Below are 20,750 nucleotides of genomic sequence, written 5' to 3' on the forward strand. Positions count from 1 at the left end.
TTTGTAGGAGCATAATGGAACGTGTCCCAAATTCCCTATTCGCTGCGACATGTGCGACAGTCTCACGAAAAAATTACCGAGAGATCAGGTTAGTATTTCTTGTTTTAAAGTGCGATAGAAAAACATATCCCATTTAACACAGAAAGTTATTATAACGTTACCATAACGTAACCTTATATATATATATAAACGTTGCGGTGACGTTATAAAAACGACTGACTTACCTGGGATGCATTCAGTCCTATACTTAACCGAACTAACTGTCGCCTCTAGGAGTTACGTGTAAAACTATGATACAATTACCACAAACGGCTTTGGTTTGATTTCGTAAATTGCTAAAATAATTTCTATATTAAAGGTACATTTTAACGCTGTCATATTTCGTTCATATATTTATAGGTCCAATGGCTGTTACCGCTCATCTAATTGTCGGAAAAAACATGCTTTCAATAGCCTATTGAAAATAATCTTTTTCGTTTTCGTGTTAGATAGTGAGACACCAGCGAACCAACTGTCCCAAAGACAAGATAGTATGCCAGTATGGATGTCAGAACAAGGTATGTGCTAGTGATAAAATAGTTATAGGATACAATTTATGACTTGGCAGTTTTCGTAGTTTTTCTCTGACATTTATTGGGATTAACAAAACCAGATTTTACTGGGGGACATTTCTGGCACAAAAATAATCCCTTGTTGTTGACCCACAAAATTGACCGTTTTCCAGGTTATTTTCTATAAATGTCGACATTTCATTTTGACCCTTAAATCAAAATGAATATGTTAACATGGTACCCGATAAAGTATATGTTAGCGTGCAATGTTATTTATAGTTCTCCGTTAATCAAGCACACCAACATAATGAAGAAAACGTTCCGAAACACCTCGACTTCATGCGGGAGAGGATCAAATCTCTCCTGGAGGAAACCGAACAGAAGCAACACGACAGATACGACAGACATATGGGCAACCTGAAGCGACGGCTCTCTTCCTTACAGCGTGATGTTGACAACTTGAAAAGCCAAACACAAGAGGTTAATACAAGAGTAGATTCACTGACGAGCAAAAAAAAGGACCAAGAGGCAACAGCCTCCGAATCTGTTCGAAAAGACCTTGAAGCTCTGAAACTGAGGGAAGGTGTGATGGAAAGTAAGTCTGGTACTTTTGAGGGAATCATTGCTGTTTTGAACAGAGAAATCGAGAAATGCGCCTCACTCTTGGAAGAATACGACCGACAAATGCGTCTTGACCGGGAAGCTCTGACCAATGCTGAAAGAAAATGCAAATCCTTCGAACGCGCCCTTGCCCTAAGAGATGTCAGTATGGCGGAACAGGACCTCCGCATCCAAGCCCTAGAGACCGCCAGCTATGATGGCGTCATGGTCTGGAAGATCGCCGACTTTTCTAAGAAACGCCACGATGCCATCACTGGCCGCCTGACCAGTTTCTACTCCCCCGCGTTCTATACGGACCCGCACGGCTACAAAATGTGCTGCCGAATTTATCTCAATGGCGACGGAATGGGGAAAGGCAGTCACATCAGCCTCTTCTTTGTCGTCATGCGCGGATATTACGACGCTCTTCTAGCGTGGCCATTTAAGCAAAAGGTCACCCTCATGATCCTTGACCAGAGCAATCGTGAGCACGTGGTGGAAGCGTTCAGACCAGACCCTGCCAGCTCCAGCTTCAAGAAGCCGACATCAGATATGAATATCGCAAGTGGCTGCCCGATGTTTCTGTCGCTGGAAAGGCTGGGTGCGTCCAACACGGCCTATGTGAAAGATAACGCGATGTTTGTGAAGGTCGTGGTGGACTGCACAAATATCTAAATTGATATTGATCCTTTAAAGCCTAAGTATTCCAAATTGGTGCATAAAGTGCAATATGCTACGTTTCGTTTTTTTTCACACTCGTTGGGATTTTGTCCAAAACCATATTATTGCATCTTCAAAATATTCTTATACAATTATATTCGTACCCCTAAACAACTCGGCTCTCTATTAAGCCCCTTGATAAAAAAATCCCCAAATAATTATTTTTTGTAATCGCACGTAATTTAAATTGCAATTTGTTGTCAGATGAATAACAATTTGAAACCATTTCATCAGTAAGACTGATGGTCCTTTGGGGGACTTTTCTTGCTAAACGCTAAAAGGTGGATTAAAATTTTTCAGAAGGCATTTTTTTTTCAAAATTTTTCTTTCCTTCTCTTCTTTTCTAAAGTGATTGTCAACTTCAACGTAAAATTCTGTTTATTAATTTTACCTTTTTATTCTTTGTTTGTTTGCGCATGAAATAGGAACAGCATATTTGCAACAGCTTTACCGCTCGTTTTAATAATGTGTCATTACCGTAATTTTTTCCTCAAAATAGTTAACTTCTGTAATGAAATTTTACTAAAACTAAAACAGCATAACATGTCCAAAAAGGTTCAGTTTCAGTCGTAATCGAAAAACATTTCACATTGATCGAGAAATCCATGTCCTGTTAAAGCAAACAAACCATCAAAGAAAAACAATATCGGCACCAGAATGGGTGGGGATGAATCAAAGACTTCGAGATATTTATTTCTTTTTTACTCTTTCTTTTCTTTACCTTTTATATTCAAGTTAAAAATCCTTTTCAAATTTAATTTTCTTTCTTTCTTCTTTATCATTAATTTGGTGAATAATCCCTATCCTTAATAGCTTTGTTTTAGACTGGGTTTCCATACCTAGATCGATCTAACAGGATCGATCCATCTCCAAGGGGTTTCAGCTTTAGCGGTTTAGATGCCTGGCACGCCTACTGAAACTGGTAAACGATAATTAATTAGCCCCTAGCAGCTTCAATAGGCGTGACAGACATCTAAGCCGCTTAAGTTAACTGCAATTTAGCGAGAATCCTCTTGGAGATAGAGCGATCCATAGTTAGTATGATAGGGTCTGGGAATGGTCCCTTAGTCGGGGATTTTACTAAACCAAATTATATATTTTATGATACCATTACCGGGGTAGGGTAAATAATAACTTTTTGGGGAATTCTCCAGAGGAAAAGGTGTTCTTAGAGTCCAAATGGGTCAAAAAGGCCATTCTGGTGAGAAATTTGAGTATTTTTTTAGCCTACGTCGGTAATTCCACCATTTTCGGAAACCATGCACAACATGTTTGCTACATGTAGTTACAATGTATAAATATACCTATATCGAATGGGGTTGTAGATTGGGCAAATCTTAAATTTTTTTATAAATAGCTGTTTTCTGTGGCAGAAATTGATGCTAAACACACGTGACAACTTTTTTTTTTCACAACAACCATCTAGGTTGGTAAAATGGCAATTTTCGAAATGGCAGACAAAATCCCAAAACAACTGTTTTGTCAGTGGTAATTGAAGGACCCATAATTTGTATTTCGCTTTTCTTATGTTTTGAGGGTTGTAAAATATATTTTGTTTTATTAAAATAGATTATCCATATACAGGAAACTATGACATACTGGAACTTGACCTATTTTCCTTTTTAGCAGAATTAATGGTTTAAGCTTTCATAAAGACTATTTTAAAGTTACCTGCACAGTACTTGAATGTTTTGTGTTATATTTTGGTGTAATGTACAGTGCACTATGCTATAAGATTGCAGCTTAAAGTTGACAACAGTGTCAAAAGAACAGTGCTGAAACAAGGGACTTCCACAGGTAATGATAAAACATTCATATATATATATATATATATATATATATATATATAACTTGATAATTTTAAAAGTAAATGCTTTGATCATCTGTTGGATGGTACTTTTGTAAATTTTTAATTGCTGTTATTTCAAATAAAAAACATTTAGTTTCACATATGGTTACCTTTACAAAACAATTTTATATTTCAGTTGTTGCAACAAATCTTGGTAATTATACAAATAAATGCCACAAGGACATCACTTATCCTGGAAAACAAGGTAATGTGAATGAAAGAGGCGGAATTAAACATGTAATAGCTGTTTTTTTGCCTATTTTGTTTAGGTCTTACTTCATTTAAACTCTTTGTGTGGATGAGAAAGTTTTCATATGCATTTTGTAATCCAAAAAAGAAACTTAATGATACACTTTTGCTTATATATATGTGTGTGTGAACATACGTATGTATTGGGTCTTAAGCATATGGTATCTGTTGAGATGCCTTCCTCCTTTTCAGAATTGGCTAGAGTGAGTGAATTTGCTTGTGGCACATCTAAGTACATACTTGGAGTTGGATTGACATGTTTGCATTGTATTTTAATAAAACCAATTGGCAATAATTTATTTTCTTCATATTTCAGTCTCGACTCTGCAGCATAAATTGATTGATTTAAGAGGTTTTCTGTGGCGAGATAGTTCCTAAATCAAACTGGACAGTACGATTTATAGCTTATATTGGCCCTTTGAACTTGTTTTAACATTAAAGTGTGAATGGATCAAAATGTAATTTGTATGCATTATTTTAATAATTTTAATAGTTAAAACTATCATAATAAAGCTTTGTGATTTCATATGTAAATGGCACTGTAGGTCCCTGGTTTTGGTCCACGTGTTTTCAGTTCTAGATAATGATATATCTCTAAGACCGCATTTACAGTGAGTTGAACCATGGATCTACAAAGTCACGAACTAAATATGGCGGATGTACTTGAAAGGCAAACCACCTAATCCCAATGGAGCCGAGATTTAATGACTGTACCTCCGCAGATCCATGGCTCAACTCGATGTGAATGCAGTCTAAGCAACAATACCAACTTTCTGTCCAACTGCATAACTGAGAATGATAGGTGTTTTAACTAGTTTACCAAAAGAGAATTTTTAAAGATTCCAAATAAAATGTTTTTATATGTAATGAAATAGTTACTTAAAATCAAAACTGAGGTGCATTTTTACCAAGAATTGGGTACTCTGCATGCAAAATTTATAAGGTACATTTTACACTTTCAAACAGGTCTGAGGGATGGCACCAAAAGTACATGTGAATGGTGAAAATTAAAAAAAAAATCTCCATAATTTTTTTTTTTCGAACTGAAAATCCATGGACTCACAACATATGGGCATTGCGAACTTATGCCATTCTGCTTGCTTCTAAGGAAAAATAATATCTGTATTACATGTAACCTCATTGGATATACAAATTAAAGTGCGAGTAAAGCAAGCAGATTCAGTTACATGTAAAGTGCTTGTTCAAGACATGTGCTTTCTCTGTGCATTACAGTAACGGTCACAACACTTCAAATGACACTGTGCAAGTCAGATATTGACAAAAAAATATGAATAACAAAAAGCTAACACTTTACTTTTTCTCATCAATGGATTTTACAGTGACAAATCCCTGTCCATACACATGGCCTTTACTTTTTGCCAAATACCCTTCAAGACTTCGTCCAGTTTTGAAACAACTTAAAGGGCCTTTGATAAAGAGTGCATTAAGTTAAAGTTTTCTTTTTTAATTTTATGGGTCCCGTTTCTGATACATTATGGATAACCGTGTTCATTTGATAAAATTGTTATCCTGAGCTATATTGAACTGTTTGCCTGTGGGTAAAGTGATGTTTCCTGAACACTAGATAACAGTTTGTGTCTGATATTCCTTTTCAGTGGTAAAAGATGGGCCACATACCCTCAGGATTACTGTCCGAAAGATAACAAATTTATCGAATAGACACTGTTATTCATAGGATAGCAATATCAGGTCTTATAAACGAATTTGCCATTACCGTAAGCAGATTAATGGTTTGTGGTTTGTAGCATTGTGCCCATGGTCATTATTGTAAAGTGCGTGCCATAAAATTGTGGTTGGATTCCTTAATTTGGGCGTTCGCGCTCAAAAATCTGAGGCTGGAGTTTGCCAATGGCAATTACTGTTTATAAGGCCTGCCTAGCCAGTGTGAAAGAAACGGGATTCAGCAGAATTTGATATGTTCTAGTTAAAACTAACTTGGACAACATTAGTAATGGATAGTTAAAATTAGTTAGGCAGGTTTGGTGGCATTTCCATCCCTTTTCTCGTGGGCAATAGGGTGTGTCGTAGGCACAAAGTGCGCTTAGGTGAGAGGGCTCCGATTTGAACTACATGCAGGTCCAACTTACATCATGAGAATGCCAGATTTAGAAAAAACTTAAGAATATATTTATTTTATTTTTTATTATTATTAGGTATAAAGCAGGCCAAAATAACACCTTGAACATTATATTTGACATCATAAGTGATAAAACAACCTCAGGCCCAGCAGTAGTCAACTATACTTTTGACAATGTTATCTACTGCTGAGCTTGTCTCTCTGATTACTAGTGACTACAACCAAGAAATGATAAATAACATCAATTAGAAACTGTTTTACTCTTATCTTTATGAACTAAGTGAGGAATTTTAAAAGGTAATTAATATTCATTGGTTCTTGTAACACATATATATTTTTCTGGGAAAACTGAATTCATTATCTTTGCTTTGTTATAAAGTACAAAAATACTTGGGTACATGTGGTAGAATTATCAATCATATTCTTACTTTGTATTATTTGATCATTGACTATTCTTAAGGTGTTGGTTTTATTAATATCAAAATGTTATTCTTTTATAATTAAGAAAATTATACTTGCATAAATATTTCTGATGGAAGTTAACTTGGGTGCCACGTTAGCATTGTCATCATGTTGAAAAATTTAATTTTTTTCAATTTCTACACAAACTTTTGAGTGTTGACAAGGACATTGTCATCAAAGCGCACTTTCGGAAGTTTGTGAAGAAATTGAAAAGTTTAAGGTTTGTCAACATTAGTTATTCTAATGGTATGGAAGGGATGCACATCTGAAATGTCTGTAATAATTCTCACTATTGCACTGGCCTTGCTATTATTAGATGTGGTTAATAAAATTCTCAATAGATGAGGTAAATAAAATGCTTGCTAGAAGATTTTTGCATTGTCAATTCATTAGAGCCGGGAGGTGGAGGGGCATGATAACTTGACCTCCTCAAAAAGAAGAATGTAAAATGTAAGGAACTTTTAAGGTAAATGACATTCTCGATTCTGATGTTGTGTGATTCTGTACATATAACTATTGAATTTTGTTAACATGGGAGCAATCTTGTCAACTAGCAATTGTGATACATTTATTCATTCAGCTTCTGTATACTTTTTAACAATTTCAATTTAAAAACTTAGCACCAAAAAAAAAAAAATAAATAAATAAATAAATAAATAAAATAAAATAAAATAATAATAATAATAAAAATCAAGCCAGCAGTGTCCAAAAATAAGTTATACTGAACAAAATAACACTTATTATGAAACTGGCCCCACACTCCAGACTACCATAGTAAACAGCAGAAAAATGACTGAAAATAACATTGTAGACTACCAAAATAAATAGCAAAAATGATTGAAAATAATAATGTAGTACTGGATTAATCACAAGTATGAGAACAGTTGCAGTCTGCGCCAAAAACTTTTTAGACTACTAGCCCTTCGGGCTAGCAGACTCTCAAACTTTACTAGCCCGAACCAAAAATCACTAGCCCAATTTAAATAATTCATTTAAAAAGTTTAAGCAGATGTTGTAAAAAGTTGTGGTGCCATACTGTACTTTCTTGTAAACCTTATTATAGAAGTAGAGCAAGTGAATAACAAAGTCAATCAGGTTAATTTTCAGTTGATGGGGTGGTAAAATTGATTTAAAATATAATTAACTATTTAATATTGAAAAAATTCCCTTTTTTAATATGTAATACTGAAAAAAGTTACCCTTACTTTTCATATTTTTATAATACCTTTCTTTCCATTTTTATATGCAATCAAATTTTTTTTAAAATTCCTATTCTTTTTATTGACAATGGCTCTTTTCCGACAATTTATTTCCAATAACATCAGTACATAATGCCACTTCTAATTTAAAATACATAGGTACTGTAAGGGTAATTAAACAAACGTCTTGCAATTTTTTTGGTTACAATTCTTTTGGTTATACAGTTGTACAAACAACTTTTCAAGTGTGGAGGGGTAGCCATGGCATAAACCCAACTATGCCACATTGTCAAGAATAGTTCATAGGGTATTTATGTCACATGTAACTGCCAGGGTCTTATTGTTTTTAAAAGGCAATAAGCAAAGGAAAATGTATTAACTCGTGGATATTAAAATTATAAATAAAAAATATAAACAAAAAAGGAAATAGAATACTACACCCCTCAGTCTGCTAAGTGGTCCTAACCCAAATGTTCTATGAGATAATGCATACATTACACTTGCTTCGGAGACAGTGTTGTTTTGACAAAACCTGTTGCTAGTACCAAGGAATTCCGGTCTGATCCAGTAACTTGATTGACAGCAATTTGTAGTCATAACAACAAACTGGTCAAATAAGAAGATGCCGACAAGCTGATCAGACAGACTGCTGCTATAAATAACTACAGTGAAGTTATTTATAGCAACTAATCAATATTCAGTAGTTAGAGCTAGGTGTGAGATTTTTCAACTGAGAGGCATATCATACTATCTAGAAACGTCAAATTAGAGGCAGGGGCAAAGAAGACTGGCGACTTATATTTTTGAAATCTTACTGAGTGTTACAATAGGCTCAAAATTTCAACTAGCCCGTTCGGGCTAGTGCTTTATAAATTTTCAACTTTTTTACTAGCCCGGTGCCACTTTAGGTAGGCAATTGCTTGGGCTAGTGCCTAACGTCGCAGACTGAAGTTGCCAACATTATGAATTCATGCATGTTTTTTATCTATTCTTTATTTTCAGGCTGGAAAATAATGTAATTAACAGAAGCTGTACACGATTTTAAACTTCAATGTCAACAAGATCACAATTAGTGAAGAATCCGGCAGATTTCATCATTGTCATCTACATCACCATACTGCTAACTGCTTCCAGGACCAGAGGCAGATTTTTTTTTTCACTAGATTTTCACAGATTTTTTTCTGGCTAATTCTGTGCAAAATTCTGTTCAGTGTCCAGTGAGAATTTTCACTCAGAATTTCAGAAATGATGGCAAGTTATGAACTGTCAATTCAGATTAATTTAACCACATTATAAGACCTTCCTCAGCTCTCTAACAGCGGGTTAGAAAACATCATATCCAGTACATCACTTGGTTTCAACAGCTTTGTACTGCCAACAATAACCTACAAGAAAATAAACTGTAGAAATGTTTTGTGTACACCATACAGTAAAATTGTTTTCAGGTTGTCGCAAAAAGAATCACATTTGCTGCAAATTTGTAGTAAGATTAAAAGTTTGGGGGAAGTTTGCAAGAAAGTCTTCAGGCCTCATTTGCAGTGTAAATATTGTTCTTGCAGATTTGCAGCGAATTTTCTGCAAACTTCAAATTAAAACCAAGAGATGACATTTCTTCTCTTCTTTTCATGAAACCTACCAAAAGTGATTGCTAAATGAAGGTCATCATATTACAAAATCATTGGTATTCTGACACTTACCCGAGTTCCAGTCTTATACGAGGTCACAGTGTCCTTGATTAATTTCACCTCTGATGCAGTGACGCCCCCTATAATGAACAAGATCAGCAGGGGGCTGTCACTGGGACGGGGTTTGCTCACATTCATAAACAGGCTGAAACAATAGGAAATGCCACTTAATACATAGCAGAACTGAGTACTGAAAGCTAAAATATATTGTTGGTTTTTATACTGATGGAATATCAAACAAAAATTAGATAAAAGGATAAAAATTGAATTATTTGTAAAACATAAAATAATTCCTTAATAGTATCAAGGATTTTCACTACAACTATTCGTAGCATAAAATAATCCCTTCATAGTATCAATAAGTTTCAATACATTGTGTATTCGTGTATTGAAAAATAAGTAAAAGACAAAGATAGATGGACAGACAGTCACTGACAGACAACCAAACAAACAGACAGACAGTGAGTCATATACACTGAGACTCGACCATACCCAAACCCAGACTTGAGCAGATCCTTGAGTCCACTAGACTTGTGTTCTATGTCCAGCAGGTCAGGCTTGGCTGGGTTAAAGATCTCCTGGAGCACCTGTTTTAACACTGGGACATGGGAGGCCTGGGAAGTCAGACTACCTGGGTTGTACACAGTCCTGGAACATATAGACCAGATACTTATATATGTTGTACTGAAGGGAATATATGGCTAGGATTAGGGAACATATCCCGTGGTTTCAGACGGCAGTAATTTGATATTAAACTGTTTTGTAACAGTGAAAGACAGGAAAATTCTTGATGCAAAGTTTAATGGCAAATATACCATAGCCATTACTGGGACAATGTACAGCATAACAGGCACCATACACTGTTAAGTAATACTGTTACTGTTTCAAAGACAAAATAGTGTCTTAAGGTGCCAACTGTGGACTTTTATTATCTCAAGTTCTTTTCACAAAAAATTACATGTTCAATGTAAAGCATTACTGTTGGCTCATAACTCAAGACAATCACTTTAATTTGATTTTTGGTACTAGCTAATATGTATAAATCAAATTGCCCACAGTGCATGTCTTATTTTCTATCAGACAGCCTACCAAAAGTTAAGTGACTGATTTCCAACTTACCTGAATTGTTTTAAGTCATCTCTACATGCTCCCAGACTCCTCAGTTTCTCAAACACCTGCTCTATGGCTTTAGTGACACCATTAGCTGTGACAGGGTCACCAACTGAAATATCACATGGTATCAACATGTGTGCCCTATTACTATGATATGAATAACTACAATATTAATATGATAAATGTTAATATAAGTATGAACACATACATTGGGAGTTCAGAAAATTATATCAAGCAAAACTAGAAAAACATCTTGAACACAACTTACTGCTTAAACCTGGCCAGTTGAATATACTAGAATGTACTAGTACAGTTTTAATTTTAGTCTTTTAGATTAAAAAATACATGCAGTCCTCTTACCAAATTCAGTTAATGCTGCGGGAATGTCCTCTTCTTTGCTTGACAGAATGGCTTCTGCCAAAAGACTCTGAAATATATGGCATAAGCTTCCTGACAGTCAAATAATTCACAAGCAAGAATTAAATTTATCGCAAATAATGTCAAAATTAAACCTTAAAGCAATATTAAATTCCAATGCATATGATATCTGATTCATTGGCCATTAGTTTTCCAAGCCCCCTCTGAAAACCCTGAGATAGCATGTATTGTGTGTGGTCAGGTGTGTTTTGTGGGTGTTCCTAGCATCAACACATAGCAAACTGTACCATCATCTTCCTTTCCTCATCTTCTGATTCTGCTGCATCCTCTCCAACCAGAGAATACACATATACCAGCAGCAGTAGAATGTCTTCTATTGTATACAACCTGCAACCAAGAAATATATACATATACATTTCATCACATCTAAAATGAACCATATACATTAAATGCACTGCACAGTATGTTTATGCATACAATTCTTAGCTAATGTAAATGTCCCATTTATCATCTAACTAAAACTTGCCACCCCACTGAGGAGACTTCTACTTGTCTCCTCATGTCTGGGCTCCTGTAAGGTGGCGACACCTACCTCTGATCAGTCTCCTTCTTCATCTCCCTCTCCCACACCTGTATCACCTGGCTCAGTCCCGACACACACTCCTCATCACCGAGACTCTGTAGTAACATCTTCTCCAGTCCCAGCAAACCCTCCATATTGGAACCGCTCTCTTTTTGCATGGCCTGGATAGTTGCCATAGCAACCTGAAGTAACCCACTGTGCTTCTGTATTGCCTCTGGGTGCCCCCTGAGAGAGATGCACTTATTTAATGTTGTTTTTTTTATGACAGACCAGTATATGAACAGATATTTATAGTACATTATATTCTGAGAGCATTCATTTTAGGTGTTACAGTAGTTAACAGTACATTCTAGCTGACGTTTCATTTTTTTTTAGATCATTGTCTTTCTGTAATGTATCTGATGAGCTGTAACATAAAATACTTGTTATTTTGTATCTACTTCTGTAACAAGCTTAATATTGCAAAATCATCATCAAAATCATATGCAGTAGCAGTTTTGACTAACTTGAACAGTTTAACATGGCTGTGTAGTTGTTCTACTGTGACTCTACCAGGGCGACCAGAGAGGCTGAGAGGAAGATGTTCACTGGATGCTGCCTCCACCAGTTGTCTGTTCACCTCCATTAAGGCTTCCTGGAGAAAACATGCTCTTCTTGATTACCTAAATCCTCTTTGACAAGTTTGTACGAATTTTCCTGTTTTAATATCAGAAATATAGTCTGCATTACATTCTACTTAATCTTTAATTGTTAATCTTTTTCAGTTTACCAATATCAAACATTTTAGTTCAATTCAATTATTTTTTTGCAGTAAAAGTTTGTATGAGACATTCTGCTTAATATATATATATATCAACTTCACACTATGAAAAAATGTACAAGAGGGAGCACCTTGTGTTTTTTAGTAGCCAGTACATTCCTACATGAAGAATCTGCATGTGCTATACAGCCTGGAGCCAAGACTTCCTCAGCGTCACTTGAAAATAACATTACAAATAAAATTATATTAACACACTGAATGTCATCATCTTCTGTGACACAGCCTTGAACTTAAAAACAGCAGACTGAGACTGAAACTGATGGAAAAACTGAGTCACTGAAAGATCTTTACTCTCAAGTAAGATGGAAACAATGATCAACTTAACAGCTAAAAACCCATGCTCAAAGTAATAAGGTTTGTACTAGAATGTACTAGTATAAATTCTGTAAGAATGATGTGTCACTGTACAATAGTTCTTCTATTGCAAAGGATTATTTGACTGCAAAAACTTACCTTGTAACAGGTTGCGCAGAGCAGATGTCAGCCATACTGACCATGACATCATTATTGTGACCTGGTAACCTAGGCAACAGGGTCAGTATTCTGTCAAATAAGGTTTCCCCTTGGTGACTGACAGCTCCAGCCAGGTCCAGGCTCCTGTCTATACAAACTATGGAGGCTCTGCTTTGAGATGTCTGACAAAGAAAAACAAAACATCTAGATTAGATCAAGACTCTCAGAATACATGTCACAATGTGAATTGGGTATACTGACTTTGTTGGGGCCTCTGCAATTTTTCACTGCATACATTCAAACTAAGCAGTGATCTAATTTGTTAAAAACAATTAAATTCTTCTTTACTTAATTACTGCAAAATCAATTTTTACATCAAATATCATAAAATGTGTGCTTATGTTCATATGAAATACATGTGGAATCAATTATTCCAACCCAGTGTCCTTGGTAACTGGAAATCTCTATGGGCATCTACTCCTAAAATACCCTGCTTTACCAGGAAATCACAAGCTTCCTGCTAACATTATGCTAATGTTATTCATGTTTTACCCATGCCCTCCCTCTACCCCCCTCACCTTCACTCCCTCCCTCCACCCCCCTCCCCTCACCCACCTTCCTCCTGTGCCTGGCCCCGGGGTAATTGGCCAGCTCTGTGGCCACCAGTCTGCTGAATGGACCCACAGAATAAGGGTCATCCTGGAGGTGGAGCTCTTCAAACACGTCATTCAACGTGGCTGCAAGCATCTGGAAATTATTTCATTTTATGTCATGAATAAAATAACATTGACAATAAATAATTTTCAAACATTGTTTGAAATTATGTTATATCTGCACAAGCTTTGACAAAGCATGGCTGACAGTATATTTCTCTATCAAGGAACATGTTGCCATACTGATAAAGACTGGTGTGAACTTAATTAATATGCAGCACTTTACACTTACCTTGACTTTCAACTGCAAATGCTTAGGAAGATGGTGAGTTTCTATTTCCGCCAAACTCTCAAAAGATTTCTTGTCCCCCTGTAAAAATGTGTTATAACATAACAATATATTAAGTATTAATTTAATGCAATGGAGACTTTGGGTTTGTCAAGTAAACTTCACATTCACATGTACAAGAAATCTAAATATACCTTGAATTATCAAAAAGTGTGGTTTGCAACAACACCAAGCACTTGGAAGTGACACTTTTAAAATTTGAACCATTATATATTATATATAATATCATACATACCACCCTGGCTTTTGAAGAGTTGTATATGGCCTCCACTCCAGTGACATCTGTAGGCATAAGAGGGAAGAGTCGTGGGAGTCCTGGCGTTACAAATAGAGATGGACACACACTGACTGTACACACGGGAACATGGAGGACTTCAGCTGTGTAATTCTGTAACATAAACAGGCAAGTTTGTCAAACATGAGCCTAGGTTTAAAAAAAAGTCTTAACATTTATCATGGGACCCAACATCTAATCTTGACCAATTTGCACCATCAGAATTGAATTGAAAATGTGGATTTTTTTTTCACATAAAAACCTCAAGTCTGGTTTTCAAAGATAATACCGACAGACAATTAGACATACTGTTGAGATTTATTTCAAATGCTCCCACACAATGTCTTGCTGTCAAGTCATAACTACTGAAGCTGTTGAACTGCCATAAGCATTTATTGCATTTTACTTCTCCTATTAAAACTATTTTAAGGAAACTATATCAATTTCATAATAAATGAAAGATACACACATGCAATAAGTCTTTTTGCAATACTTGTATTAACACAGGTATCCACAAAACAAAACAAAACATATATATATATATATAATAAACTCTGCAACCAACCCTTTTGCGATCTATTTCAACCAGTTAACAGACAGAGGCAAGCACAGAGCATCCGTAGCCAGTACCAAGCTCTGCCATACTGTACATACCATATTTCCCATCCACTCCAGCACCTTCTCTTCAAAACTCTGGAAAACATACTGTTCATCTCCCTCATAGCTACCATGCTTGGCAAACATATGGACAAGTGGGCCTTGGGCAGTGATGACCACCACGTACTGGAACTGGCTGTTCTGTATGATATCTCTTATGATGGTTTCTGTGACATCGCGTAGAGGGGTGCTCACGATAAATACGGCCTTTTTCTCACTGGGCTCTGCACACTAAAAAGAAAAAAGGACACATCACATGCTGAGTACCATGGTATCTTGGTAAATAATAATTTTATTCTGTGTTTGAATTTCCTTTGCAAAAATGGGATATGTTCAAATGAGGATGATGGCTTCTGTGATATAACAAGAGTATAATTAAGAGGAAATAAAAGCACAATCAACTTGTATTTGATGCATGTTGCACCCAGAACAAAACGTGTGATTTCTCACCCAATGAAGACATACAAGTAATTTCAGGAATTGTTACTATATAATTTGACATCATTATCATTTTAATTTGTACTACAGCTGCACAGACTTGGAGACCTTTCAAAAACCACTCACCTCAAAGGAAGAAAACTCTTTAACATTAATTGCTCCAGCGTTTACGAGTCTCATCAGTCCCCCATTCCAGTGTAAACTCTCAGCGCAGGCATCGTCCACAAACACGACGGCCCTCCTCACCTTGTCACACACCTTGGTCCAGGTGTGAAATGCTACCTGACCCACATCAACACTGGTCATCTTACACCTGCTGTTAACCACTTGATATGTGGTTGTGTAGATTACTTATACCTGTTGAATCAAAAACAGTTTTTGTCACTGCATTGAGGGAGGGGGTAGGATCTCGCCTAAGTTTAAACTGTAGTCAAGGGTCTAGCAAGAAATAAACATGACGCTAAAAATAACAGAAGATAATGTACATATTCAATTAAAAAAGCAAGGAGGGAATGCTCAATATATAACTGACGTGTAATATAACTTTACCAGGTAGGAAATTCAAACACAGACAATGTTCTTGACTGCAAAAACATCACGGCTTCTAGACTACTGCTCGTCTTGCCACATATTTTACTAATGGCTTACGCGCGAAAAGGGTTACAGATGATCAAACAGTCATTTGTAAGTATTAGAATAAAGAACAATTATTACGACGAAAAATAATAAAAATAGACATAGTAATCTTTTTATAGAGTATTTGGTATATTAAGTACGTTTTCAAGGAGAAACAAATAATTTATATCCAATAAATTTATCGACGCTATACTTGCACTAGACTCTACAATAACACAAGAGGGAAAGCGGATCTCTTTGAACAGCAGGTTGGTTTCGTTCTTGGATTAACGGCACTTTGTCCACTTTGGACTAAACGATACACTTTTTCGATGCTTTAAATGTGCATGTGTTTATATTAATATTGTCATGTTACAGTTTCATGTCAGCAAATAATGAGAAATGGGAATTTAACGATAAATCTGTATCCTGTACAGTACGTGTAGTCAAGTGAAGTGAAGGCAGCGGCTTTTCACACTTAACAGTGTTAAATGCAGATCCTGGTAATGCAGTTTGACATACACTGCGCACACGGCGCAGTCCGTTCAGTGGGTGTGTGTGTGCGCTCTCCCACGTGTGTGTGCTAAAAAAGGTGCTGATATACACTGCTTTAATCATTTATTTTTGCAACTACCACTATTTATTTTATCAGTATTTCTACTGTAGTTTTGAAAGCATCTCAGGATACATGGGTCAGGATTTCAATTTGGTCCAGTGACTGCATCCCTTGCTGGACCCTCCCCCAGTACCCCCCCCCCCCCCCCCCCCACACACACACACACACACACACACACATGCACTAAAATGCTTGTAAGATTCCATTTTCCCACAGGTTATATAAGTCTTTTAGGAAGAGAAAGGTTACCTGTACCCTGAGAGCATGACTGCATTTAGTCTATAGCTACTCTGATTTTGAATCTTGAGGACAATAGATAAGGATCTGCTCCAGGTGAGGGGGCTGATTGAACAATGGAGATGTTATTCCACGTTTGCCTGAAAGATAGGCTTAGTGCACATGTCTAAAAGGAGGAGATCATTACTAGTAAACCACTTCTGAACATAAACGAAATTTCTAATGAAAGCCACAGTAGGATGATGGGCTTGGTCACCTTTCAGTTTTATATAGAGATTTTAGATTGCACAAGAAATGTCTTGTGTTTAAAATTTTGTGGTAATTTCATTTGCATCTGTAGTTTAGAAAGCATCTATGATGCATTTATATGAACATCATTACATCATCTTTTTACTGGTTCTTGTACAGTATACTGAAGGGAGAGAACCTAGAGTAGTTAGTGACTTTAATAGGCAATCTCCATTGAATTTGGCTAGTATTTAGGATGTCATTTATCTTAAATAATTTCTTTATTTATTTTAGTAAACCGATAACATTATTTATTAATAAAAATATCAATTCAGGATTTCTTTAATATGTAGACTGCACTCACTCTGTTTAAATAAATATTTTAGCTGTAACTGCAGAGAGCAAATGGTTTGATAGTCGGTCATGTAGTCGCTCATTAAGCTAGTATCACAGCGAGTGCTTGGTGGGAATATAGATTGATCACAAAGAGTTGAGAACAGTTTTAATAGCATTTAAGTCTTGGATTTAACCACAAAACACATTGCATGAAGACCTCTGAATGCAGCCTTAAAGTCACATGAGGACACAGCACACATTTCCTACTCTGATTAAAAATTAATTGACAAGAAAAACAGATTGAATGCTTATGCACTGAGGCTGACTGTATGTGCTTTAGTGTCAATAATTGATGGAAGTAAGATACATTATATGAAATGACAAGGAAGAGTTATGAGCAAGGCAGGTGATTTGGCAGGGGGATATCATAAAGGAAGTTTTATAAAGGTGGTTTTCAAAATTAAGGGAGGGGGGTTGGTCATAAGAGAGGGGTGTTAAGGAGGTGTTTCATAAGGAAAGGGTTCCGTTATGGTGAAGGAGGGGTACCCTAAGGAGAATGTTTTGAGGGAGCATTGTCAAGAAAAGGGGTATTAATGGCATGAAATATGTTAGTATTGTGTGGATTGAATTTTGAAATTGAAAAAAATGTTTACTCAAAGAAGGTAAAACCAGAACAACATACCAGGTTCTTAAAAATTTATTTTATTTGCAAAGCATTGTCGAACATTATTATCCAGGGCATAGTCTAGTGAGAACACTAGTATAAATCCATCCTGAGAAGTGCACCTGCATAAAGTACAACCTTGATGTCCCTTGCTGTGAAAGTGGAGGGATCGTGGTGACTTTCCATTACCATGGGCGTAACTAGGCATACGCACGGATGCACTGTGCGTACAATTTTTTGGACAACCATGATATTATTTTATATAAATTTAGTGTATTTTTCACGGAATATAAAAGAAAACCCTCTGCTTATTAAAGTCACCTGTATGTACAAATCCTCTGTATCAATTGTATAGGCACAATTGTTCTGTTGTTTATCTCAGGTAAAAATCTGCCTGAGTGTTATTTTCAAAGAGCAGCTCCCGCAACCCTGGGGACACTAGATAAAATCTGGACACCAGGTTTATTAAGGAGCTAGAGAAACAAAGGAAGAATTTTTCCTGCAAAGCTTCAAAGAATTTTGACACGGACTTGACCCAGCTTACCCCTCCAAACTAACAGGGTAACATGGGCAATTTTTACAAACAAATAATTAAACTTAGATGTATCAGTGCTCTGTCGTGTCATACAATTGGTTGTCTTTGGGAGCCATGCATCCACATGTAAGGTGAATGAAACCGTATGTTCAACTCAGAGGTGGATCCAGGATTATTCGAAGGGGGTTCCACATATGCGAAGCTAGCCTCCTTTTAAATAAATATACCGTTCTTGGTAATAAGAATATTGAAACTTTTTTAATTGCGAGAATATTTCTGACTAAATGATGATTTTATTATTAATGGAAATTAAGCTGCGATGTGTGGTACATATGCTGTAATTACGCTGTCCTTCATCTCTTGTGTTAGTCTACATTTTGCTGGGAATTTTAAAAATCTGTGCGTACAATTTTTAAAGGTCTGGTTACGCCCCTGATTACCTTAAGGCACCTATTTGTGTTATAATTGCTATCCCCGACCTCAGACTGTCTGCCTTTAATCCCTTCCAGCTACTGCCAGACAGAGAACCTTGGAGCTGTGATATCAGGTACAAGTACATGTATCCTGACCTTGGCTGAGATATCAGGGATGCTAACCTTGACTAGGAGTGTGTTTTCTCAGAGAGATCATAGAAGACTGGTTGTTCCCAGTTGACTTTGATGTCTGATTACAATATGAGCTGCCCAAAGTGGTTTCCTCACAGGAAATGATAATTTTCAATTAGCTGGATGTTAATTGATTTCTAATATGTCTTGGTTGTATGAGTTAAGTTTAACTGAGGTGCCTCAGGTACTTTAATAGTACTCAGGGACAAAATGAGTTTAAGTGGAAGATGGGTGTGTTAGCATGGTCTAAAAGTTTATGTAGGAAGAAACAGGCTCTCTTCTGACTCTTCTCTGGTTGAGAATTTGTGCGGTACATACAAAGAAAATAAAGTGTAATTCTTAATGTACTTTCTTTAAATTTGAACAGTTGACTTAACCATTTAGGGAGATGCCAGCTCCAAGTTGTCCATGTAGGTTCAGATCAGATGTATGCAATGTACTCAAGTGCCCTACTGCTGGGCTGGTGATTAGATGATTAAAACTAGGATTTATAAAATGTTTTATTCATCCAAGATTAATGATACATATAGAAAGCTTATTAAAATCTTCGTTCCCATGTGAGTGCACCTCAAGGCCAAATTTATCAGCATGTCTAGGGCTGTATTCCCAGAGCTTTTAGATCGATCTATCCCCGCGGGGAGTCTCACTAGATTACTGTCAGATAATCCGGCTTAAATGTCCGTCACGCCTACTACAAGCTGTAAGGGGGTAATTAACTTTCGTGCCTGCTCGGCTGACAGCTATTTAGCGTGAACCCCCAGGGAGTTAGGTCGATCTAAAGTAGATCGATCCAATCTCTGGAAATGGGGTCTAGATCTCAATCAATGAGGCCAAGGTGACAGAATGAAAACATTTGATTAATCTGATAAAGGAGTCTTCAGGTATCCAGAAATATAGAGAATCTCCTTTGAAAGCAGGAGATGAAAACGACAGGGTTATTAGATGCTTGTAATGATCTTGACTAGGATTTTCAACCCTTGGCTGTAGAGTCTGTTGAAGGAGGTACTAAATGCAAGGTGGAAGAGCATTGTTGCTGGGAGTACTCTGAATCTCAGGGAGACAGAGAAAGGTGGAATTTTCAGGTTCAGATACTAGTATACATGTGTTCTACCAAAATATGTAAGTTGTCAAAATAGGCATACCAAAACATGTGAATCTAAAATATATAGTCTAATGATTATGAAGATAACTGCCAAATAAAATTAGTAAACTTCATTCAAATTATCCTCCAAAGGGGCTCCAAAATAATTATTTTGAAGATCAAAATATGAATATGAGAGGTATGATGAAGGCTGGTATAATTTTCAATAGTGATAACAATTATTTCAAGTGTGGAACCATGTATCACATTGAGTGCCTTCTTTGGAGATTAATAACACCTTTGCATGTATACAGGTAATCCACCACATGTCACCCCCCCCTGCCCCCAACTAACCCCCAATAAAATGATTATAGTAAATATCTTAGCAGTGCTTTGCATGAGGAAGTTGCTTTAGTGGTAGGGTTCTAGCAGAGACCACACATAATTTCGGTACTATAATTCTGAGTCTTGTCTGTCATGTGATTACCACAGCAACACAAAGTAAAGTAAATGTGTAACTCATGGAAATGAAATCCTTCTTATTTAAAAACATGTGGAATACACATCTCTAGGTAGGGGCAGGGAATTACATCGGATATATAATTCCCTGGTAGGGGTGACAGTTGTGCACGTTGAGTTTGACTAGTACATGTACATCATACCTATTTTCCTGTAAATAGTGGTGACAAACTTAGCTTAGTA

The 20,750-nt window shown here is 36.4% G+C and overlaps 3 protein-coding genes across 7 annotated transcripts in view; 2 read left to right on the forward strand and 1 right to left on the reverse strand.

Moving 5' to 3' along the window:
• Positions 1-6,897, forward strand: part of LOC106174963 (TNF receptor-associated factor 2) — a 41,329-nt gene extending 34,432 nt beyond the window's left edge. For all 4 annotated transcript variants that reach the window (XM_087007362.1, XM_087007363.1, XM_087007361.1 and 1 more), the window contains 5 exons: positions 8-88; positions 489-557; positions 831-3,668; positions 3,857-3,925; positions 4,286-6,897. In XM_087007362.1, coding sequence (XP_086863488.1) covers positions 8-88; positions 489-557; positions 831-1,826 — 1,146 coding nt within the window. In that variant the 3' untranslated portion in view covers positions 1,827-3,668; positions 3,857-3,925; positions 4,286-6,897. The remainder of the gene's footprint in view (positions 1-7; positions 89-488; positions 558-830; positions 3,669-3,856; positions 3,926-4,285) is intronic.
• A 1,806-nt stretch (positions 6,898-8,703) lies between these two features.
• Positions 8,704-15,851, reverse strand: LOC106174992 (sec1 family domain-containing protein 2). Its single transcript, XM_087007364.1, has 16 exons — positions 15,681-15,851; positions 15,258-15,488; positions 14,691-14,924; positions 13,998-14,150; positions 13,706-13,783; positions 13,376-13,507; positions 12,761-12,942; positions 12,379-12,463; positions 11,994-12,121; positions 11,497-11,712; positions 11,192-11,291; positions 10,887-10,953; positions 10,533-10,635; positions 9,906-10,061; positions 9,426-9,558; positions 8,704-9,113 (listed from the first exon to the last, which is right to left on the reverse strand). Exons 2-16 carry the CDS (start codon positions 15,435-15,437, stop codon positions 9,033-9,035), a joined length of 2,028 nt encoding a protein of 675 aa, XP_086863490.1. The 5' UTR covers positions 15,438-15,488; positions 15,681-15,851; the 3' UTR covers positions 8,704-9,032.
• A 121-nt stretch (positions 15,852-15,972) lies between these two features.
• LOC106174987 (uncharacterized) overlaps positions 15,973-20,750 on the forward strand; it is a 57,784-nt gene continuing 53,006 nt past the window's right edge. For both annotated transcript variants that reach the window (XM_087007346.1, XM_087007354.1), the window contains exon 1: positions 15,973-16,015. The gene's annotated coding sequence lies outside the window, so the exon portion shown is untranslated. The remainder of the gene's footprint in view (positions 16,016-20,750) is intronic.

Source organism: Lingula anatina, chromosome 3 (genome assembly GCF_051362555.1).
Source record: "Lingula anatina isolate TDL-2025a chromosome 3, LinAna3.0, whole genome shotgun sequence".
Lineage (NCBI taxonomy): Eukaryota > Metazoa > Brachiopoda > Lingulata > Lingulida > Lingulidae > Lingula > Lingula anatina.

Excerpts from the sequence above, each read along its gene's own strand:
- LOC106174992 (XM_087007364.1), bottom strand. The coding sequence starts at position 15,437 with ATGACCAGTGTTGATGTGGGTCAGGTAGCATTTCACACCTGGACCAAG. Across the intron at positions 12,943-13,375 it reads GGGCCAGGCACAGGAGGAAG|ACATCTCAAAGCAGAGCCTC; the intron begins GTGGGTGAGGGG and ends TTTCTTTGTCAG. Across the intron at positions 12,122-12,378 it reads TGGCTACTAAAAAACACAAG|GAAGCCTTAATGGAGGTGAA; the intron begins GTGCTCCCTCTT and ends TGTTTTCTCCAG.